Source organism: Eretmochelys imbricata, chromosome 2, assembly GCF_965152235.1.
Source record: "Eretmochelys imbricata isolate rEreImb1 chromosome 2, rEreImb1.hap1, whole genome shotgun sequence".
Taxonomy (NCBI): Eukaryota; Metazoa; Chordata; order Testudines; family Cheloniidae; genus Eretmochelys; species Eretmochelys imbricata.
Window position 1 is genome coordinate 59154575 of NC_135573.1, and position 24438 is coordinate 59179012.

A 24438-nucleotide genomic window follows, 5' to 3' on the forward strand; every position below is an offset into this window, starting at 1 on the left:
AAAAAGAGCAGTCTTCCTGGGATCCTGATCGGGACAGTGGGAAGTAGCAGCAGTGGGAGTTCTCTGTGGGAGCCTGTGGAGTGGGGAGAGACATTCTGTGCAGGGCACGAAATTAATGAATTATATCATACAGATGCTTGCAGTGATGTTGTAGTCGTGTTGGTTCCAGGATATGAGAGACACAAGGTAGGTGAGGTAATACTTTTTATTGGACCGTCTGTGAGTAGACGGGACAAGCTTTTGAGCTTCACAGATCTCTTCTTCAGGTCTCCTGAAGAACCAGTAGATTAGTTGAAGAAGAGATCTGGATAGCTCAGAAACTTATCCTTTCTACCAACAGAAGTTGGTCCAATGAAAGATATTACTTACTTTGTTTCTCATATAAAATATAATGGTAGTTGTGATTTATGGGACTAATTCCAGATGATGGTTCTAGTGGTTATACAAACTAGGAGTTTTGCTCTCATGGTTTATGGCATCACCGGTAGTTTTGATGGAATTATTGACCCATAACTCACATTAGAGGCTGTATACACACAAGAACGAGTGCCAATAAAACATTCATGTGCCAATAACACACACAAAGGTTGGGAAATTCCAAAAAGTTAGGACTAGATTGAGCCTTTGCTGTATCCTGAGTATGGAGCAGTTTATAGCTGCACTGCCCCAGAGAAGATCCTCAGGGAGTAATTGTGACTCTTAAAAAATTAATGTTCCCCCTCTATTGCCCACTTACTAGTGTGGCGGGTGGATAATTTCCTACAGTTATTTAGTAATGTTTAATTTTTCTAGACTTCTTTTGAAGGTAAAAGAAGATTTGGAGATAGCCAGTGTACACAGTTACACCAGTGGAGCTTGTAAATTACTTGTACTGTTAGTTTACAACCTCTTCTAGCTTCAGTTGCAGTGTAATTTGTAAATTCTTTGAACCAAAATATCAACACTTCAGCTGTGCACTTAACTAGCTGTACACACATGCTCAGTGCATCTATCTTTGTGTGGCCAGCTGAAGACCTAATGAGATTTTGCACAGTGCATTTTCAATTGGCAATTTACAAACAGCCATTTCTTTGTTAAATTTCATTCAGTTTCTTTTCTCAAACAAAGCAAAGGCATTAGTCTTCAGTGAGGATTAAATCCATGCCAGATTTCAAGTTTTGAATTTGAGTTTCCTTTTCTGAAGTCTTTTATTTAAAAAAGAAAAAAGTGGTTAGAATTTTTTAAATGGGAAAAGTGTAATTTTTCCGCCCACAGTGAACAAAAACAAAACAAAACACAAAGCTCTTAAACTTTCTAAAAACAAACAACAAGAAGTTGACTTCAGGGCAGAGGCTAAACTTGGAAAATTTCAGCTCAAAAGATAAAATGATTCAGTAGATTATAAAAGTTTGTGAAGAAAGAGGGTTATATTTTGCAATCTAAACCATTTTGCATTCACTAGTAACTTCTACTGTTCCTACATATAGTAATATACCGTAAACTGGTTCAACTTCTTTTCTAGGAAAGGTGAAGTGTACAACTCACACAGAATAGATTTTTAAAATCTCTTTGCTACTACCATTGGAAATGCAACACTGGTAGCAAATATTGCAGATTTCTGTAAGCAGACTGTTAGTAGCTGCCATAATCCTCTTTTCTCCTGTGGGAAAGCTTCAAGTGCTGCAGCATTCCGTCAACAGCAAAAAGGACAGATCCCCAAAATTGCTGACTGAAAATCTTGCCTTGGGGTACTATACACAGCATCAGATTTTGTGCACGCACAAAAAAGTCCTGTATGCCAAATTGTATTGTTTTACAATTATTTACATTATTTTATTGTAAAATAAAGCAAAGTGCAATACAATGACTTACTATCAAATCTCAGTTTTGTTCCATTATATGACTTTGAAAGTGAAAAATGAATACCGCAATTAGTTGTTTATGCTTTGCTTTGGAAGCTCCTCTGGAAGAGCCATTGTAGTAATGACTATGTTGTTTTGATAGTTTATTACCTTCCATTTCACATACACTGTATGAAAAAAAATATAAGTATCAAGTTCTGCTTTGCACAAGGGGCAAAATTGCATCCCAAGCTCCATGATATACTGAGAGAATGTATACTGCTGCAGGCTTCCCTCTGTGCTACCAACTAGCTGCAGATCAGCATGTTCCTGTCCCCTTCCCCTAAGGGTGAATTTTTTCCCCTGAGGGACACAGAGGAAGAAGCCCATGTGCTCCTTGAGTGCAGGGTTTGCAATTGTTCCCTAGTTCTTGCCTGAGCGGGATGAATGTGGAAGGTGGGGGGTAGGGGGCGGCAAGCATTCTCCTTATCCCCTTAGCTCCTGTTCTAGGGCCAAGGACAGTCTGGCCCAGAATGGATGGGAGAGCAGGACAGCTTTCTGTAATAACTGAAAACCAAGCAAGACAGAGGTAGCAAGGTCATTGAATGCAAAGGATGGGTCAGAAGGATGTAACTGGAAGAATGAAGGTAAATTAGAGGGAGTGGGGAAGGAGAATAAAACAGTGTGAGGGGATTTTTTGCAGAAAGTTGGGAAGAGCAACAAGATGGGCAGTACACAGGGCCAGATCCTGACTTGCTGTAAATTGATATAGCGAAGGACTGATGCTTAAAGAGCGTTCCACATTGTCCTACTCTTCAATCTTATATTTGTGCGCTACCTCAGAGCAGGTACTGCCTGGTGGACTCAGTTAATCAAGTTATCATTTTCCTATTTGTCCTTTTGATAAATATTGAGAGAGAAAATGTTCAGAATGGGTGAAAAGGTTGGAATTATGTCCTTCTCGCATTCATATCCAATATTTTATTCTCCTGGGAGCTAACAGTTCTGAAGTTGTTCCCTCAGAAGAAAATAAAATTTGTTAGTCTCTAAGGTGCCACAAGTACTCCTTTTCTTTTTGCGAATACAGACTAACACGGCTGCTACTCTAAATCCCTCAAAAGAGACCTTCTTTTAGAAAGAATTAAAGATATTAAAGCCCACCCTGTTGGGAGATTGAGAGGTCTTTCTAATTCCACACAGAATTATTATTAAGATCTTAGGTTCACAGTCGACGCACTAATTATGGTCCCAGGGATGAAGCCCCTCGCCCTGCCTATGGCCCAGATCCCTGTGCAGACCCAGGAGGGGTGGGGCTGGCTGGTTGTTGGGGTTCTCCAGGATACCAGCTGCGAGACCCTGTTGTGGGGTGACTGTGTCTCTTTGGGACAGGATCCAGGCCCTGCTCCTGTAACTGCCGAGGGTTTGAATTTGAATCCAGGGAACCAATCAGTGGAGTGGGAAATGGTCAGTGAAAATGCAGATGACCTGGCTGGCAGCAGGGAGGAGCTGCTAGGCTCAGGATACCTGCCTGCCTGTAACCAGACCCCTGGGGCTGGGTGGGACAGAGAGATGCTCCCTGCCCCCTTGCGCACCGGAGAGGGTGCTCACGCTGGCTCTGGTGCAGTGAGGCAAAAAGCGAGCTCGCTGCCTACCCCCACTGGGACAGCAAGGGCAGCGCTGAGCACAGTGGGAGCTGAGACCCCAGCTGAGGGGGTGGGGAGACACAGGCAGGGCAGGTTACCTGTTGGGAGTGGCAAGGTGCTTGGTAAGGAAAGTCTGGATGAGCCTAGGCAGCCTTGTGAGCTTTGTCTAGTCAGCAGGGTGGAAGGCGAGGATAGTGGAAGATGAGTGTCCCTATACCTTACCTGTTACCTGGGTGGAGAATTGTGACAGTGAAGGAAATGTGCCTGTGTCTATCAGGGGTATTGACTTGCCTGTGGAGGGAGCTACCCCATTCTACAAGCAGTTGTCTGTGAACACCCCTGTGTGCTGGGACCAGGGGAATGAGATCCCAAGCTGTGTGTCTGGGAAAGGAGAATGTGTCTCCGGCTCTTTGTCTGGGGAGCAGACAGAAGGGGCCTTTCAGCCTGTGATAGTTGACGGTAGTGCAATTGTCTCAGAGTTGGTTCTGGATTCAGCTAAAGCCCAGGAAGGGAATGGTCCTAAGTTTGTGTTTGCTAGGGAGAATGGCACGGTAACTAGGTCGCATCCAGTTAGTGTCTATGTAAAATCCCAGAGACCAGACAATTCTGGTGCTTGTATTTTGCCTGTTGCTAGTGTGTTGTTGGGAAAGGGTGTAGCAACTCTGTCTAATCAGGGTGAGATCCTAGCCAGGGCACAAGGAGAGCATAAAAGTGATTTGATTGTGTTACCTACTGAGGGTGTGGAAACCTGTAGCAAGAAGGAAAAGATTCCTGAACTTGTGTGTGGCAAAGGGAAGGAGAATGCTTCTAACCTTTTATCTAGGAAGTCTGTCAGTTTGCCTGAAAGGGGATTGTGTAGGAATCTGCCTGATGGGCCAGAGGTAATTCTGGATGTAAGTGAGACCCAGAAAGAATCTGTTGTTGCTCAGGAAAGTGTTCCTATAGAGCAAGCCCTAGGTAAAGAGGGTCAGGGCAGAATTTCTGTGAAGGGTGAATTGTTGCATAGAAAAGCCCCTAGGGAAAGGAATCCTCATGGTAGTCTTTGCAAGCAGTTTACTGCAACTGAAGGGTGTGAAAGTGATTTACTCAAGAAAGTTTCAGTTCCTAACAGCCAGAAATTTTCTGTTGTAAATGAAGCTACTGACTTTCCTGTTGAAAGATCCAGCGTGGATAGCTTTGAGAAGGTCTCAGATGAAGTGAAAGCTGTTAAGAAAGTTAAACAGTCCTATAACCAAGTGGCTGTGTTTGGCCAGCTTGTTGGGGAGACAAGGTTGTTGAGAAAAGGATGTCTCCATGCTAGTTCTGTAAGTGAACAGTATATGGCCCAGATCAAGTTGGGGGCTCTTAACCAAGAGAGCCCGAATTGCAGGCCTCCAGACTGGAGCGCTGGGAGAAGACCTGATCTCAGTTTGACCCGCAGGGGTTTTGGGGTGGCAAAAGGGCACGGGCCGCATAAACCTTCCCACATGCGGCATGCGAGTGCTATCAACCACCCCCGACCTAAGGGAGGGCGTGAAACTGGAAGGGCCTGGTGTAAATCCCACCAAGGAATAGGAGAGATGCTGGGGAATCCATGGGAACGTTGGGGGCTTCAAAATTCCCCAGGTCACCGGCTAAAGTGACCCCACTCAGTTCGGTCTCGAAGGGGGGAGAGATGTGACGAAGCGGGACTGTTCTTAATGTTTCCTCTGAATATTGTGGGAGTGCCTCAGTTTCCCCTATGCCCTTCTTAAGTATTTAGGTGGTGGGAGAAGGGTGTGTGATCGTTGCAGAGCCCTAGAGGGCAGGTATGTGCAGGGGTCTGGACACAGAGAATGGCCAATACCCGGTTTCCTGGCAACTGATGGCCTGGGCCCTTCCCCCGTGCAAGGTGAGAGCTAAAGTGTTGGAGAACAAAGGAATCAGGTGACCTCTTGGCCCGGGAAAGGGACAAAGCCCAGAGGAGGCGGTGCTGGAGGGGGAGGCGGTTGGGGCTGGTTGTGGACATGGAGTGAAGTGTAGACGTGGTTGTCTGGCTCACTGCCCCCCAAAGTGGACCCAGATGAGGGGTCCTGTTCTCTGCACCTACAAGTGTGGCATTGCTTATAACTCTTATTTATTAACACTTATTTTCACATTTCCAACCTCACATTTGTTACAGAGATTTCCTTCTGCAAATGTTTGTGGGTAAAGCGGGGAAGGATGTGAATGTTCTGTTACGATTGCAACTATATTACAAAATGTTTTTCAATAGACTTTTGTTTTACATATCCCATCTTTTAAAAAAAATAAGAATGCCTATCATGATTTTTTCAGCCCCCTTTCACTGGTTGCAACTGTCTGAAAGCTGCTAAATTCACATTTGATGCTGAATGAATCTTCATGAGCAAGACCATCACTTAAAGATGTACAATAAGAAGCAATGGGCAGTGAGAGCCAGGAGAATCTAGGAAAAACAGGAACTTTGCACAGTTTAGCAACTCCACAAGGCACTGGGAGAGAGGGCTAGCCTGTGGCCCCACTACAGCACTACCAATTGATGTTCATAGCAGCAAAGTCACAGTTCTTGTCCATAAACTTGTCAGGGCTTAAAGTTTATTGTGCTCTAAATTTTAAGTGCCAAGTCTTTCAAGTGGTGGAATGCTAAGGACCAGATTTGGATACCTTCACTCACAATGAGTCTGCAAGTAGTCCTGTTAAAATCAACAGGACCACTCATGAGACATGGTAATGCTCAACATGAGTAAAGATATCAGAATCTGGATATCAGCTGGTTAGTCTATGACCATAAAAGTTTACAGAGCTCCTAGAAAAAAGGCTCATTAGTTGTTAGAACGAGTTTTGATCCTGCCCTGAAGGTTTGGATTAGTACATATACTTCACTGGTGCTCATCATGGAAGTAAGAAAAGCAGGATTTACCCCAAGATTTGAACTAATTCTTCAGAATTTCACTAATTAAACTGGATCAATCTGCATTCCTTGTGATGTTCTGGGGACTACCCAGAGCAGTAAGAGGTCCTGTCATCACCTGTCCTGTAACCTTTGGGGTCTTTGTGCTGTGCAGCTATGTTTTGATTCCCTGCCACCAGTAGCCAGACCACTCTGAAATAAATACAAATCAGTATTTCTGCTTGTATATGCAATATTTCTTTTTCTGCTGCTGGGAAAATCATAAAGAAGCTTTTATTAATCCTTTGACATCGTCCAGAGCTCTAAAACTTCTGACTCAGTTTGCTGGTAGTGAATTATTCAATGAGGGCCGTATTGTGGAATTTGTCATAATCTAATTAATGGGTGAAACCAATATTTATTTTCTATTCTCTCTTCACAGTTCCTGTTTTAACCTTACATTTTACTTTCCTCCAAACAGGTGTGATTATTGTCCCAAGTGCTGGTGTTGGCATTGTGCTCGGTGGCTACATTATTAAAAAGCTCAAACTTGGTGCAAGAGAGTCTGCGAAGCTGGCTATGATTTGCAGTGGCGTGTCTTTGCTGTGCTTTTCAACACTTTTCATTGTTGGATGTGACAGCATTAATCTAGGGGGCATAAATATCCCATACACAACGGGGTAAGTGTCTTTGAATCGGTGATTCTAATGCCAGCTATTTGCAAAAGCCTGCTAGAAATCTAGCTATTTTATTTTATTTAAAAACGAGCTATTTTTGAAGTCCATTCATCAAACAAGAACTTGGTGAATACAGTCAGATAAATACATAGTTTGACTGTATGGCCAGAATTCTTTTATTTTACAGCTGATTGACAATAAAAGCCTATCAAACACTCATTTGGGTGGCCTAAAGGGGATAGATGGTTGAACTTATTTTGCCTGATATCAAACCCATTCAAGTATCTTGGTTTTGAAGTTCAGTTTTGAACTCTAACACTAGTGGATTTGTGTTGCACTCGGAGACACCGTGAAGAAAGCAGAGTGGGAGGAGAGAAAACTATCCAATAAAAAAATGGGGTCAAAGAGGGGACAGAGAATAGATCACACGTAAAACAGAAAGGAAGAATGTGAGAAAAGGACGAGAGAACAAAATAGAAAAAAATCAAATAAGAATATAAATACTGGGTCCCATCTTCTTGTGGTGTTATGTGTCTCCTTTGTACCTCTCTGCCAGCAGAATCTAGCCATAGAGCCGGGGAAACCAGCCCCTGAAGAATCATCCAAATGCCAGGGGGATCCTGCATTGTTGTAAAGCTGGCCTGGTGTCTCCTATGCCATGGACCTCCTTGATCCTGACTCAGATAGGTAGGGGCCAGTGCTGAGGGTCAGGCTGTAGAGTGAAATGATCTTGGGGAGGTGGTATCGTGTCATACTGCCTGGCTGAAGAAGCAGGAAATGGGGACAGAAGGCATAGGTGCATTATTTAGCAAGGAAGGGGTGGCATAGGTTATCAGTCTGCAGCTGAAATGCTGTGACACCCTCTGGCAGTAAAATGAAGAAATACAAGTGAACAGAAATCTGCCTTTAATATGATTTGTTCTAAATCTTTCAGATGAAATGTAGCTAACCTGTTCCTTCTTCAGTGAAGTAAGTATTATGGCCCTGCTGTCACAAACAAGAGAACTGAGGGCTTGTCCACATGAGTAAGTTGCTCTGGTTTAACTTAAATTGTTTTTTAATTGGTGTAGTTAAACCAGTGTAAACCCCTGTGTGGACATTCATATTTCAGTTTTAAGAGTAGCTTGTAGCAGTTTAGCCTAAACTAATTCCTAATTGACTTCAATTAAACTAAAATAAGCCTTCTTCGCTGGCTTTAACTAAAGAGGTTTAAAGTAACTCCTTTAGTTAAACCCACACAACTTTCTCATTTAGACATGGTGGTAGGCATACTAAAAGCTGAATCCTTCTAAATATTGATTGCTGTCAACTCCTATTGAAATCAAAATGAAAACTGAAGTCACTGGGACTTCATCAGTGTCAATGGAAGATGAAGGTGCTCAGCACATTGCAGGAGTGGGCCCTGTGTGAATTACTTAAAGCCACATAGTAAGTCAGTTGATCTACAGATTAATAAAACAAGCAGTACTGACCTCCACATTCATCTTTACAATCAGGTCATCTGCGTGATAAACTTCTAGATTCATTCAGTTGTTATCATTTGATCTAGCTGTAAACCATTTCATTAATAAGAAACTCTTTTACTCAGACATCAAGGAAGCCAGCATTTAAAAAAAACATATACACATTTTCTAAAGGAAATTTTTCATTTTAAGGATACCAAAAATAGATAGATCCTTCTCGAAAGTTAAGCTTGTAATAGATCCCAGTTACTAACTCTGTGTCTCATTTTTGTAAGCAAATGCAGAATCTGTTTATAACTATTTCTTTTTGTGGTCAAAAGTCACATCAAAGTAATTTCCTTTTTTCTTGCTTGGACATAATCGACCCATCCAATAGAAAGGAGAGTGAATAGCTGTGTTCTAGTTAGCATAAAAAAACAAACACAAGTCTCAAAATTCAGGAAAACAGGTGATGATATTTCATAATATAAATGTAGTCTACCTATATGAGGCATGTTCTAAATTGGGGACAGTAAATGGACCAGGAAGCTCAGGTGGATTAAAATATGTTTGGAAAGATTTTCTGCAATTTTACATTGGACACAGGTAGTTTTGAATTTGCTAATTTGTCATTGCCGACTTGTGTTATCAGCAAGGTTCAGGGCAATTCTGTATTTCACATTTCAGCATCTTAAACGATGCAGCTGAATGACTCTAGCCTTGCATCTAAGGACAACCTGACATACGTAACATTTAAATACAACATGAGTGCCCTTCCGCCTGCAGTATAAATTAGGCATGGTCTTACGCAACCCTAATTTGCACTGGGCTGGGCAGTTCAGTATTAGGGAGCTGGCTTCCTGAAGCTCCCACTCAGATGTAGAGGAGAATCAGGATCAATGTGTCACAAAGAGAGTAAAATTCTGCCTACCAGAAAAATTGAATATGAGGAGCATAAAATACTTTAAAGAAAAAGCTTAACTATCTATCTGATACGTCACCCTGAGATTTTTTTGATGGAAGCAAGATACACAACAATTTGAAATTGAGAAAGATGCAAAAGATGGCATGATGTCACTAATCGATTTCAGCCTGAGCCCCAATGTCTACAGTATACTTCTTGACCTATTGGAACAGTTTAAGAATTAATTGCTGAGAACGATAATTAATTCAGTCATATAAGCCAAACCAAATAAATAGAACCAGGAGACAAAGGGAATAAATGTCGGTGAAATGAACAGATCTGTTTTTTAACCACAGTGCGCAACTGTGAAATCGTTTGCCATTGCAAAGCATAATAGTGCTCAGCATTTTAGGGTTGAATCCTGCAAGGTTCTAAGTAGTTCTGCGAGGTGCTGAGCACCCTCAGCTCCAACTGACTGCAGTGGGGGTTAAAGGAGCTCAGCCCCTTGCAGATGTGCACAGCGCCTCACAGAATCAAACCAATAGTACCCTCCATAGGAAGATCTCAAAACCCTTTACAAATATTTATGAGTTAAGCTTTGCCATACCCCTGTGAGGAATGCAGAAGTAAGAGCATATGAACTGCAGTAGTCTCTGTTCTTAGATATCCGGAATATTTAGAAGATGTGTAATAAAGAGAAAAAAATTAGCGCGGGGCAGATTGTACTCCTCAAATCCATGCATAGAAGGGCCCTACTGCACATAGGCCTCACCCTTCCACTCAGAAAGGGGAGGTGCCCCATAGCGCAATCCCCGCACTATGGAACCTCATAGGGAGTCCGCTGTGGGATCAGGAATTGTGGAAGATGGGAAGAGGGCGAGCACTGGGCAGGTCTGTGTTGGCTAGTGGTGGTGGAGACCACCAAAATTATTTCCTTGTGATCCAGGCTCAACACAGGCCTCTTTCAGCCTGCTCTACAGAAAGCCATTTTTGCATTTCATGAACATTAAACTGTCTTACCTGAAAATAATCAAAATAGCTGCAAAGAGACTCTTCTTTATTTGTCAAATGAGAGAAAAGGATGATGCCTTTTCTTGTCCGTTCAGTGTATAGGGGGAGAGACTAGCCAGGGTAGGTTTCCAGGGTGCTTATTAGCAACCAAAGTCCCAATATTAGTTTAATTCCGTCCCCTTTTTTTATGATATGTAAAATGATACAACACTGGCTGGTTTGGGTTATATTCTTCTATTATTCTAGAGCTGTTAAAATTATTGTAGATAAATTGAAAGATATAATTGGTTTGTTGGATTTTTGGGACAAATAATACACAAAAGAATCTCAACTTCCCATCCCAAGCATCAGGTTTTGCTGTTATGTCTCTCTCAGTCCAGTCAGCCAATCAAAACTAAGTGGCTCAGAACAACAAAAAATGAACGTAGGTAAAAACCACATCATTCCTAGCTTCAGTTTCCAACTCTAGCTGCACATATAATGCCACATGACACGGCTTCTGAACTCTGCACACACAATGTTCTACACCAGTGGTTCTCAACCTTTCCAGACTACTGTACCCCCTTTCAGGAGTCAGTTTGTCTTGTGTACCCCCAAGTTTCACCTCACTTAAAAACCACTTGTTTACAAAATCAGACATAAAAATACAAAAGTGTGACAGCACACTGTTATTGAAAACTTGCTTACTTTTTCATTTTGACCATATAATAAAATAAATTGATTGGAATATAAATGTTGTACTTACATTTCAGTGTATAGTACAGTATAGAGCAGTATAAACACATCATTGTCTGTATGAAATTTTAGTTTGTACTGACTTTGCTAGTGCTTTTTATGTAGCCTGTTGTAAAACTAGGCAAATATCTAGATGACTTGATGTACCTCATCAAGACCTTTGTGAACCCCCAGGGGTACACGTACCCCTGTTGAGAACCACTGTTCTACACCTTAAAGGTTCAGTAACTAAACCCAGCCTTTCCCACGCTTTTCTCCTTGCTCTTTCAAGAAGAACGCTTGGTAGTTTGTCTATGAGGGAATCATATTGTACAAGGAAGAAGCATTGAAGAAGCCAGTCATGTAACATCCTTCTGTGCAAATGGTTTACTCAAACACTTCTCAAAACCACAATTTTCCCAGCATGCTCTTGGCAGCCTTTTAAACAGTGGATCCAATTTATTGATTATTTTGGGATGATGGTTAGTTTAATCAAGACAGAAATATCTTTGCTATGTAGCCAAGGCTTCTCCTTTTCACTTTTTATCCCAGATTTCAGATTGAAGACTTTTTAGGCTGTAAGCTCATCGGGGCAGGAACTATGTTTTCTTTGTGTTTGGAACTGCCTTAGTACATTATATGTGCTACTGCAATCTCAGTAAATAAAAATGAAACCACACGCAAATCCATTTGCTGTTTATAACATTAATGCCTTCCTATATTTTGGATTTATCTGTGGATTCCTTCAATTCTAAGCTCTGTGGGCCATCTTGTGGGGGTTGGGGGTGTGTGTGTGTGCACATTGCCTAACGGAAAGGAGTTCCAGTCCCTGATTGTGTATCCCTCAGTATGAATAAATAATAAGAGGCCTCAGAACTCTTAAAAGTGTAGACTCTGCATCTTCCTTCTCCCCTTCTTACTTCTCCCTCCCATAGATTAATAGTTGGAGAGAAAGAAAAATCAAAACTAAAATCCTTGTTAGAAAGTAGATTCCCCTTTATCATTAGACTGTCTAAAAGCTCTTCCCCTAATTAGGTCTGCCAATATTATATAAATGGAAACGAGATATAGAACAGTCTCTTTGAGAGGTTAACCAATGCAATTTATCAAATGGAATTTTGGGATTTGTCTCTGGCGTGTACATGTCTCAAACTTGCAGCTAATCATATTAATGAAAGGAGCAGTGGAGCAATTTGTAACTGGAAGACGAATTCAGGAAATGCTGTCATTTTGGACCAAATTTTAAAATGTGCATGTACCAGACTTCTTTGGCAGCTTAAGGCCTCTAGTTGCAGAAGAGTTTAGGTTACAGATGCTCAGGCATGACAGCCTAAACCAGTAGAGTTGGCCGCTCCTCAGACATAGTGTCCTATGACAGTCGTAATGAGGTGAGTATTTTTATCCAACAGCTTTCTGGAAACATAGCTCAGCTTCAAGAAAACAAAACAATCCCCAGTAAGGGAGGGATGGTTGGTGACTGGTTCATAGAATCATAGAATATCAGGGTTGGAAGGGACCTCAGGAGGTCATCTAGTCCAACCCCCTGCTCAAAGCAGGACCAATCCCCAGTTTTTGCCCCAGATCCCTAAATGGCCCCCTCAAGGATTGAACTCACAACCCTGGGTTTAGCAAGCCAATGCTCAAACCACTGAGCTATCCCTTCTTCAAACCCACACAGGAGTTTTTCCTGTGGTCACAAATTCATCACAGCATCAGCTCAGAACAAGCATGCTCATCAGTCTGAATGCCTTCTTTATGCAGTTTGGATCTTTGAAAAGACCATGAATAGGGAATCAGCCAGACAGTGGGTTTCCCTTTCAAAGCAGAGCTTTGAAAGACTGAGTTCCTTACTACTGGGGGGAATTCTGCACTACAGTGTGTACGCAGAATTCATGCCCCCTGCAGATTTCTTTGCTTCCCTGCAGAAAGATGATTTCTGATGGGGTGTGACGAAGTGGGACTGTTCTTAATGTTTCCTCTGAATATTGTGGGGGTGCCTCAGTTTCTCCTATGCAGTTCTTAAGTATCTAGGTGGTGGGGTAAGGGTGTATGATCATTGCAGAGCCCTAGAGGGCAGGTGTGTGCAGGGGTCTGGACACAGAGAATGGCCGACACCCTGTTTCCTGGCAACTGATGGCCTGGGCCCTTCCCCCCTGCAAGGTGAGAGCTAAAGTGTTGGAGAACAAAGGAATCAGGTGACCTCCTGGCCCCAGGAAAGGAACAAAGCCCAGGGGAGGAGGGGCTGGAGGGAGTTTCAGTTTGGGGCTGGCTGGGACATGGAGTGAAGGGCAGATGTGGTTGTCTGGCTCACTGCCCCCCAAAATGGACCCAACTGAGGGGTCCTGTTCTCTGCACCTTCAAGCTCTGTTTTAGACCATGTTCCTGTCGTTTAATAAACCTCTGTTTTACTGGCTGGCTGAGAGTCACATCTGACTGCGAAGTTGGGGTGCAGGATTCTCTGGCTTCCCCAGGAGCCCCGCCTGAGTGGACTCGCTGTGGGAAGCGCACAGAGGGGCAGAGGATGCTAAAGCTCCGAGGTCAGACCCAGGAAGGTGAAAGCTGTGTGAGCTTTGTGTCCTGAAGACAGTCTGCTCCCAGAGAGGAGACTTCCCCAGAGTCCTGACTGGCTTCACGGGGAGCAGTTCCAGAGCATCGCCCGGGGACTCTGTGACACGGGGAAGCAAAGGGAAGCTGCAAAAACAGTCATGCTTCCCTTCCCAGAAGCGTGGGCCCATTGTTTCAGGTGCCCAGAGAAGCCGGTGGATAGTTAAATCACCACAGGCATGGGGACGCCCCAGTCAGTGGCTCCTACCCTGCACCGAGCTCAGCTGCTAGTCCTGGTTGGGCTGAGGGTGAGGGAGGATAAACTTTCTCTTCCACTGCAAGGAATGCCTGGGGCCAGGTAAGACCCACCCCAGAAATCTCCCCTGGCTGCAGGAAGCTCTGGTGCGGGGGGGGCTCTGCTGGGGGGGGTCTGAGTAAGGGGAGGTCCAGATACGCACGGGCTGGGTGGATAGGGGAGCAGCTCCCTGTACAGTGACCCCTTTGCTCCTTCCTATCCTGCACCCCATTGCTCCTCAGCTGTGGGGGGTGGGAAGGGGTCACTGTACAGGGAGCTGCTCCCCCATCTACCCAGCCCATGTGTATCTGGCCCTTCCCCTAGACCCCGACCCCCCCAGGTGAGCTTCCCACACCCAAACCCCCGTGCCACTGAGCCTTACCCCTCTGCATCCGAACCCCTGCCGAGCCCCACTCCCCTGCATCCGCACCTCCCACCCCTGCACCACTGAGCCCCCTGCACCTGGAGCCCCACACCACCAAGCCCCACTTCTCCAGCATCCGGCCCACCCCTCACTGAGCCTTCCACATCCAGACCCCCTCCACTACAATGTTTCTTTACATGGAAAAAATAATGTATCTTCAGTTTTTAACATTATTTAGCAGTTGGAAAGGAGAACAACTAGCACCATGCAATCAACCAGGTCTCCACAGACTGCTCATGGCCCATGGACCACAGGTTGGAAACTGCAGAAATAGGTCATACATACCAAGGTCAGATACATACACATTGTGGTTACAAGCTCTAAGAAATAAGGCTTCTTTTGAAAATAAACCTTTAAGACTAAAATGTCAAAGTAGCCTCAATTCAGCTTCTAATTTTGGGCTTCAGAATTCATGGGTACCGGTGATTGTATGTGCTTATGTTTTGTTAAACTGGTTTACTGATTTGTGCATATAAATACAACATAGCAATGCAAATCAAGCAGTTTAGACAATAATTAGAGCTGGCCAGGATACTGTCTTTCCCTGACACACAAAATATGTGAACTTTTGCAAAAAAAAACTTTTCACCCTGAATTGTGACAAAAGGTCAAAAATTCAAAATTTTTGGTGGGAGGCAGAAACTGAAAAAAAAATTCTGTTTCAGGAGAGCTGAAGTGGAATTTTTTCAGCTTGCTCCCTGGGCTGCCCAGGGAGTCAAAGAGCACAGAGAGCCAGCTGTCTGAGGAGCGCAGCAGCCTGGAGACCCTGGGAGTCCCTAGTTCCACAGCAGTGTGGGCAGGTGGGCTGGCAGGAAACCAGGCAGGTTTCTTGCAGAAACCTGTGCGGTTCCCATGGAATGTTTAGATTTTGATGAATGGGCATTTTCCAGTGGAAAAATGCTGAGTCAGAACATTTCTGTCTAGCTCTATATATAACTGCATGACTTATGCAGACAAAAACATACATAAATAAATACCATTTGTGTGTTGCAATCAGTGTCTTGGCACCCAAACTTGGAAGGTGCTTTGGAAAATAGGACCGTTCCTTTCTCCTGGTTATCTCCTTAGCTTGAATCACTGTGGTGTCGCTTGAAATCTGGAAAGATAGTACATTAAATAAACACCTGAGATTGTCGGGATGTTAACCTGTCAGCTAGTTATGAAATACTTCAAGACTAATTATTGGTTCTTGTAGTGTAGTGGTAATTCCACTTATAGTCCTGGCTCAAATCAGGAAGTTCAGGGCCTTGTCTACTTTTAACTTTTTTTGAACCTCCAAATATTTTGCATTTTGAGCAGTGGTTCACATCAGTTCTTGTTTTACCCCAAGAGCCTGCTGAAACAAAGATTTCACAAAAAATAATAAAGTTTTCAGCTTTCTAGTATAATACAGTTAAGGCAAGTTTGAGCTGATAGCAGAAAGGCAGGAAAGCAACAGATCTGCTACCAGTCACAACTTTTTAATTATATACTCGAACTCTAGCTTGTATCTAAAACTGTACCATGTCTTTTTGGGGCACAGGAAATAGATTTCTGATAAAAACTTCTAAATAGACCATGAAGTGTGAAGATAGGAGCTGAGTTTGTGAAAGTCAATACCTGGGATCCCTAAGCAAATAAGTATTTAAGCTGTACTATGTAATACTATATTGTCTGCAAAAATGCACCTCATACAGCAAGGCAGAGGTATTCAAGAAAAAAAAATCATTATATGTAAAAAATAAACCTTGCAAGATTAAGCCATTAAGCTGCAATCATGCCCCTTATGCCACAGAAAGTGTCGTGACAGGCACAGTAACTGTATATACATGAGGATTGCAATCTGAGTGTCTCTGTGTAAGTGCAGGTGTCTGGGACAGCATTATCCCTCACACTATACTTATATCACAGATCTGGAGGCAGGCTGCAGAGCAAACTTGTTAAGAGCCTCTCCTCAACTTGCAGCAGTCTGAGGGCCTGAATACTGTTGTGCTCCAAAGATCTCTGTCATATATAGCCCAGAGTCATTGCACCCTACATTCCTAATGGTTGTGGATTTCATAGATGTTGGCTTTGGAAGGATTAGGTTTTTATTGGTAAATGTCAATTTCACCCCCCCCCCCACACACACTCCAATGAAAAAACTCTTTTTGTCGATAATAATAGAAAATTACAGATCGTCAAAGCAAGAAAAAAGCTACTTGAGAACTTACTAGAGTCAAAATCCAGTGATTTACACTTTTAAATTAGGCTTGTTACAAATGGATTAGCAGATGAATAGTAAAAGCAGGTATGATTTGTTGATTTAAGTATATTTCCTTTGTATATTTTGACATGCAGTGTCGACATTTTGTGTTTTAACGGTTTATAAAGCTTTCACTTTTTGAATATCAATGTCTACTGTCATTAAATAATTGTCTGACCTCCCCTCCCAATAATTCCCCACAACTCTGAAAATTTAAAAAGATAAAAATTTAAAAAACGCTTAAAACTCATACTTTTGTGCACCTGTGAAAATTGAAATAAATAAAAATCTCAAATAATGCTTAAAATAAAGGTCAATATTAGCCATAAAAATTACATATAAAAATTGATTTCTGCCAAGCCTCCATATACCTCATGAAAGATAACCAATAGAGTACATCAAGCTGAGTGACACCAACTGCCATACGATAGACATCCTTAGTGATAGTAATAAGCCATCAGCAATATTTTAGGCAGACCCCATTTTGGTAATAAACTCTTTATGAAAAAAGTAAATTTGTTGACGTAGCTTTCATTTGTCCTTCTACCCCACCTTCCACTCCCTTGCTCTCTGCTCATGCCACCCTTTGCACTCCGTGTTTACTTACCACACTGGGCCTCCATGCCACATAGAGGGACAGACCTTCTGGCCCTGACTGCCTGAACTACACTAGTTCTCCTGCCACTGGGTCCACTGTGGGAAGGGGAGGAGACTCCTCTTAGTGCCTTGGCCAAAAAGCCAATAATCTATAAGCTGTGTTATATATGAGCAAAATGAAATAAGTTTCTGTTGGCTTAAAGAATTCACTTCAGCTCTCAGTATTGCAGAGCCAGATGAAATTTACAGATCCAATACAGAAAATCACAGGAAGCAATAAACCAATGTCTTTCTGTGCTGCTTCTTCTGTTCCTCCACTTATTAAATGAATTAAGCAATATGGAAACAGAGTGCAAAGCCCAGAAAGTGCAATAGAAGTACAGATGTAAATATAATCTGCTCCATTAAAAAGCCGGTCACCATCGTAAATGGGCTGTATACTCAGATCAGGAAATAACAGTTGTATCTCATTTACTGTCGTGAGGTAACTACTGATAAATGAGATACTCTTAATGGCGATCCCAAGTATTCATTAGAATTTGTAAATGATTTCACTTTGGTCATGACAGGCCCCTTTTGTGTTTGTATTTCATGAACATTAATGCAGTCAAGTGCTAGTACTAGAAAGAATGCTAATAGGAAGCAAATTTCAAAGTAGCATGCATGAGAATTTGCGAAAACTAAATTTCAGATTTGCACATGGGAGTATTCATGCGAGAGGTTCTTACCGCCTGATCCAAGAAACAAGGCTATGTGACTTATTTCACCAATCACAACTAACCAACACAGTTCAGATAATGACTATTAAATACTGGAAGAGTAGGCTTGACAATCAGCCCAAAGATTTAAACAAAATATACACATGAAATTAATTAAGTCTTTCCAAATAAATCTGTCTAGCAAAAAAATTAAATCATTATATCTTATACTTTCTCATTAATAAGGAAGAGCGGGGTAGGCATCTATTCCTTTTATCGTCTGTGATAGCTCTTCCAAGAGGTGTCTAATTTAAATTAATATGCAAAGGCTTTTTATGATAGACTCTTTTTTTTAAACTTTGTTTCTCTATACTCACTGTTTATAATCCTATTTCCACCTTTGTTTTCATTCAGTGATTTCTGGTACTCATCTCTGAAAGCTAGTCCCATTTTGTAATTTCTTCATATTACACACCATGCCCTCATCTTACATTACACACGTGTTGTTGACACACTTGCAGTACCTCATAATGCAAAATAACATATTGTTGCATTGACTGATGACCTTCTCTTGGCAATCGATGAAGAACAGCTGTTCATGTTGATATTATTAGATCTCCCAGCTGCTTTCATTCCAGTCAGTGATGAAGTGTTGACATGACTGCAGTCTGTGCTGGGAGTGGACAGGGCCCCTCTTCAGTGGCTTTGTGCCTTTGTTGCTGAGAGCTCCCAAAGGATAGTGTTGAGCCCATGGTCTTCTACCTGGAGGGTTCTAACAGGCTATGACAATGTTCTACTCTGGTTTTCCTTCCTAAAGCAGTTATAACTAGATGTGGGTCGAAGCAGTTTTCAATATGCTGGTGACACCCAGCTTTATAACTATATCTTGCCCAATGCAGAATATGGCCAAGTGTCTTTCCCAGTGTCTGGGTGAGAATGCGACATGGATGACTGAGACTCTGTCTGGATAAGACTGAGGTGATTATGGTGGTTGGGGGAGCAACTGGATGAGTTGAAGGAGGCTGTATCAGCCCCCACTCCGATCAAAGGTATTTGGCCATCAATTTTAACCACAGTTGACATTTTGATGAGTTCTACATTTAAATAATCCAACAGCAGCATTGACTTGGACTGCTTTTTCTGTCTCCATCTGGCTGAAAGGCTGTGACCTTTCCTTTCGGATGTGGGCTGTGCTATTGCAGTCTGCTTCTCGATCATCTCTAGAATGGGCTGCAACAGTGGACTCTAGTGGGACTACACCTTAAATCGATTCGGACACTGAAGCTGCTGCACTGTGGGATAGCTTGCTTGTTCAGTGTCGTCTCCTGCAACGAGCACGTGATGCCAGTGCTCTGGGATCTGCTGGCTGCCTGTTGGCTTCAGGGTGGAATTTGAGGTGTTGGTTCTGACATTTAAGATCTAAATGGCCTATCAGAAATTGTCTCTCTCCCTGTGCCATTCTGCTGCAGCTGAGATTGGCTGGCGCTTCTGTGGCAGATGAGAAATGTTGCTGCTGGCACAATGCTCCCCGTGTGTGTCTCAGTTCTGGCATTCACCCCCCTCACCTAAAACAATCTGTTGACCTTAAGGGCACACAGGAAAGTCCTTTGTTTGAGAGAGGTTTTAGGGAGGGCTTAGGCAGTTGAGGCTTTTTTGGGAATGGGCAGGGTTGGGAGATTAAGATTTCCATGGTATACTGGGGTTCTGATCTAGGACTGGGGCTCATATGTACTACTGCAGTACAAAATAGAAATAATCATCATGGTTTCTGACTGGTGGGTGGTACCTGGAAGGAGATGTGCTCTTTCAGTTTTGTTATGATTTTTGCATTGCAGTTTTCAGTTAAAGTCACTGATGCCTAGAGACCAGGATGAGCATGCTTTTATGTTACTCACATCCAAATAAATAACTAGAGTCCATGCAACCTTTTTAATACTAAAAATCACTAAATAACCACAGGAGAGATGAAAGGGGGAATTTCTCTGCACGTACTTTTTTAACATGCTGTTCTAATGTCATCTATTTTTCCTCTCCTCAGTCCTACACTCACTATGGCACACAGAAATCTGACAGGTAGCTGTAATGTCAACTGTGGATGCAAAATTCATGAGTATGAGCCCGTCTGTGGATCAGATGGAATAACATACTTCAATCCATGTTTGGCTGGCTGCATCAATGGTGGAAATCATAGCATAGGGGTGAGTGTATAACAAACCCATCCAAAATGATGTAAATTTATACTGTGGGGCCAAAGATCAGCAGATCTCAGCTGGAGTGGATGGGTACAGAAAGGATGAGTGTACTAGCTCCAAGGTACGCTTCTTCCTAGCTTCAGAGAATCTTATCCACAAGTGCCCTGTGTGCATGAATTTCTCCATGTTTCAAGATGGCAGGAACACCAGCTGTCCATAAGATCATCCCAGCCTTTGGCAGTATGGGAATTTTGAGCGTAAGTTAACGCTAACTATATCAACATTAACTTACACCGAGTGAACCACCTCCAACCAAAGGGATGATTTGGAAATGACGATGGGACCATGGCACTTATAGGAATTGTACTCCACTATAGCAAGGTGGCAGGGAGGCTGGGTTTGCAGCACAAGCACAGAGTGTTTTCATTGATGGCCTGGACCTCTGCTCATGTCCTACGTTCGCTGGGTTGTACAGGCTGAACGCTTCTTTGGGGGTTGCCTGGTTAAAGCTTGAAAAATACAAAGGAAACTTGGTGACTGGAAACTTAGTTTCTGGGCCAGTGCACAGGAAAATTGGTGAGAGTAGCATCTGTCCCTGTTGTCAACAGAATACTTTGGGCTGCCAAAAAACCAAGGCTTTGGAATTCATTCGGTATAACACACAGAAAACAATGTAAGACCAAACATTTTTATAAAATATTGTCTTCTATAAAGTATTGTCTATTAAAACAGAATAAAGACAAAAGATAGGAAATCGTGTGAAACAATGTTGCCTTGCTTTCAGCATCTAGAAACCACATTCATTACATGTCACACTCTTGCCTTACAAACTTGTGCCCAGTCAGTGAAACATGAGAACTGTCAGTCCTAGGACAATAATTTGATATTTTGTTTTGACAGAACAGTTCTAAATTTGAAGGTCCATATAATCAGTGTAGTGTAGATAAAATTGAAAGCTTCCTTTTACAAGATATTGGGGGGCTGGGAACAATTTTGTGGTAACCAACTGATATAGGCAGGATTCACAATAGCCACTACATGTGTAGTTAACTTTAAGCACATTCTTAAGACCCATTGGTTTCAGTAGGTCTTAAGTATATGGTTAAGTGCTTTGCTGAATAGAGTTCATAGTTCTGACCTTTGCTGCTTTTCACATATTATTAAAATAGACCTATTAATTCACTTAATCATGAGGAACTTTGAGAATGCTTACCTCTCACCATGAATTTCAAATGGGTTAAGCAACCTCTTAACTTCAATAAATGATACTAAGAAAATGTTCATTATCTGTATCATAATGAATACACACAAGGGGGCCAAATTAAGGTTATACAGGCATCCTTAATTCTGGCATTTCCTAACTTTTGATTGCTTTATTTTGCAATCTTAACAATATTCTTTTAACATAAGTGTGTGTGGGTGTGTGTAAAATTCCCTCTGTTTTTGAAAAAAGTTATTCCATCCTTCCGTAGTGACACCCACATGGATCATCAGCAGAGCTGAAAACTTTAGATCCATCAAAAAGACCTCTGTCTCTCAGAGATGACTCGTGCCTCCTGATACTAGGGGGGAACAATGTAAAGGGGAGAGGCATGTGACTGCCCCACATATCCCCTCTGGGAGGAACCTTCCAGCCCCACCTCCTGAGTCAGAGCAGCCAATCCCACCAGCTCCTGAAGGGTTAGGGCCACAGGAGTGGGACACATGTGACTCTGAGCCGGCTGGGGTTGGTCCCAGCCAGGAAGACTCACAGCACCAGTGTATCCCCAGAGATGCCTTTGCGGGCACCTCAGCATGGGAGGGGTATGGACAATGTCCCTACCTCCAGCTGAGCAGAGGGACCCTACTTCTAGCGCCTTACCCAGCGACCACCCCCCTCCACCCTACATCTGGCCCGGGGCCACCACACTCTTCTTGCCAGAATTACCTGCTGGGGGGCACTGTGTCCTCCTTCCGTTGTGCCTCCCCCCAGTACATTTTCAGCTTGCTCAGCCCGGGTGGGGAGCAGAGTGGGTGGTATGGAGTCACTTTGCACGCCAGCTGATTGTGGCCACTCCTCTGTGCAGCACAGCAATTGCCTGAGAGAGAGCCCAGCTGGGGGTGGCAGCAGCCTATCCCCTCAGCTCCCTGCCCAGGCCTGGCTACCCGGGTACAAAGGCCGAGCTAGCCGGGGCTTCCCATCCTCTGCACAGTCCAGGCTCTGGAAAGGAATGTGTTCCAGTGGGGAGACTTCTGCCCATTCCCCCACAAACTTGACCTCATCTGCTCCATCTCCTCCAATCTGTCTCTGACCTTTCACTTTTCTGCTGCTGGCTCCTTGTCCCAGCCCCATTCTCCTTGCCACATAATACCCTTTTCCTCTCCTCAGGCTTTTCATCTCATCCCGGTCTCCTTGCCCAGCCAGTCTTATTTCCCCTCTCCCTCCTCTGCTTCACCCTGTGCTCGCTCCCCATCCTAATCTCCCTCCTCAGTCTTCCTCCTCCCTGTCTCTTTGCTGCAATCTACCCCTCCCTGGCTCCTTGTCCAAGTCTTTTTTTCACATACAATCCCTGTACTCCCCAGCTTCTTGTCAGATATGGTTCCACCCTCCCATGCCCCCCCCTGGTTCCTAGTCCCAGTCTCCAACCTCCTCCCGCTCAGCATTCAGTTTCAATATCCTTTTTCATTTCCCTGACCAGCTCCCAGTCCCAGACTCTCTGCTTTCATTTCCAGTGCCTGGCCCCAGCCGAAGTAGCCAGAGCAGCCATGACAGGAAAAGCCCAGCTTCACCTCTGTAGTCCTGGGCTGGAGACTGCTCAGTTGCTGTATGGGGAAGGCATGTGTGTAATCTGGTCAAGGAAGCTGTGAGGGGATGCAGCATGCTCAGTGAAGATGTACTCTTCGGAGATTTTTCAACTGTGATTTTGAACTGCAAACTGCGATTTTTCAAAGCCTTATCACTTGGTGAGACGAGGGCAGATTTTTACAGGGAGGCCAGAAGACACACCCCTCACACAAAGGCCACATCCCTGCCAAATTTCAAATCCCGTCTTCAAAAGCATGGGGGCATTAGAACTGTTCAGAGAAAAAGATCACAGGAAAGTTTAATGTGGGCAACACATATTTTTCCCTAGCCTCATTCTCAGAAACGGCTGAACCATTTTGGCTGAGAGGTGCCAAAAAATCCAGCCTGAAGCAGACAGTATGGAAAGTTTCAGTACAAAGGGTTAAAGTTTGGCAATGTTATAAGTGACTGATGGGAAGTGTCAAGCAAACTTAATAATAGGAGCATTATCTCCAACCCTGCCTAAAACTAGGATAATCTCTTATGCACAGAATTCCTTTTTAAGTGGTAGTTTTTCACTACAGAGGTTAAAACATCTATGTGGTAAATATTGCACCTTGTCTTGGTTGAAGGGGCAAAAATTGCAATATTTTATGTTTCTCCTCTTTGCTTTTCTTAGGTAAGAAATTATACTGAATGTGCCTGTGTCCAAAGCCGTCAAGTTATCACTCCACCCACTGTGGGACAGCGCGGTCAGCTCAGGGTGGTTATTGTCAAAACATACCTGAATGAGAATGGCTATGCTGTTTCCGGGAAGTGTGATCGGACCTGCAGTACACTTATCCCATTCCTTATATTTCTGTTCATAGTTACCCTTATAACAGCATGTGCCCAGCCGTCGGCAATCATAGTGACACTCAGGTAAGAATCTAGCTGTATACCTATCTAGATACATATATTATACGTATCGTGAGTGTTTGTATCACGTAAGAGAGACTGTTGGCCAGATCCACAGCAGGTGTAAAGCAGTGCAACTCTATTGAAGTCAATGGAACTATGTCTATTTACACTTGTTAAGAATCTGATCCCTTATTTATAGCCATAACTAGGGCCCTACCAAATTCACGATCCATTTTGGACAATTTCATGATCATAGGACTTGTAAAAGATTCAGTGTCACGGTTTCAGAGACGTACATCTGAAATGTTACGTGTTGTAACTTTGGGGGTCCTGACCCAAAATGGGGTGGTGGGAGGTCGCAAAGCTGTTGTAGGGAGGGCATGGGATTGCCACCCTTGCTTCGGCGCTGCTGCTGGCAGCTCTAAAGCCAGCGCCGCCGCCAGCAGCAGCACAGAAGTGAGGTCACTGGGTATGGGGGGGTCGTTACTTGTGGTGGGGAGGGGCAGAGCCGGCCTCACCCATGGCAACCGCCCAGGGCCCCGGGGTCAGAGTGTGCTGTGGGCCGTTCCCCCTGCCAGCCAGCTCAAAGTCCCTTTAATGCCTGAGCTGGGGAAAGGCAGGACTGAGACGCTCCAACCAAGGACTCCTACCAGGGTCTAGCTGATAGTCCCCATGGGGCTGGGGAGGGATGGGACTTCCTCCAGGCTGCTCCCGGTCTGA

General features: G+C 43.5%; 1 protein-coding gene across 1 annotated transcript in view; it reads left to right on the forward strand.

Moving 5' to 3' along the window:
* The window catches only part of SLCO5A1 (solute carrier organic anion transporter family member 5A1), a 110556-nt gene that overhangs the window by 73517 nt on the left and 12601 nt on the right, over positions 1 to 24438 (forward strand). Inside the window, exons 5-7 of the mRNA XM_077808974.1 lie at positions 6814 to 7012; positions 19901 to 20060; positions 23498 to 23739. Coding sequence (XP_077665100.1) covers positions 6814 to 7012; positions 19901 to 20060; positions 23498 to 23739 — 601 coding nt within the window. The remainder of the gene's footprint in view (positions 1 to 6813; positions 7013 to 19900; positions 20061 to 23497; positions 23740 to 24438) is intronic.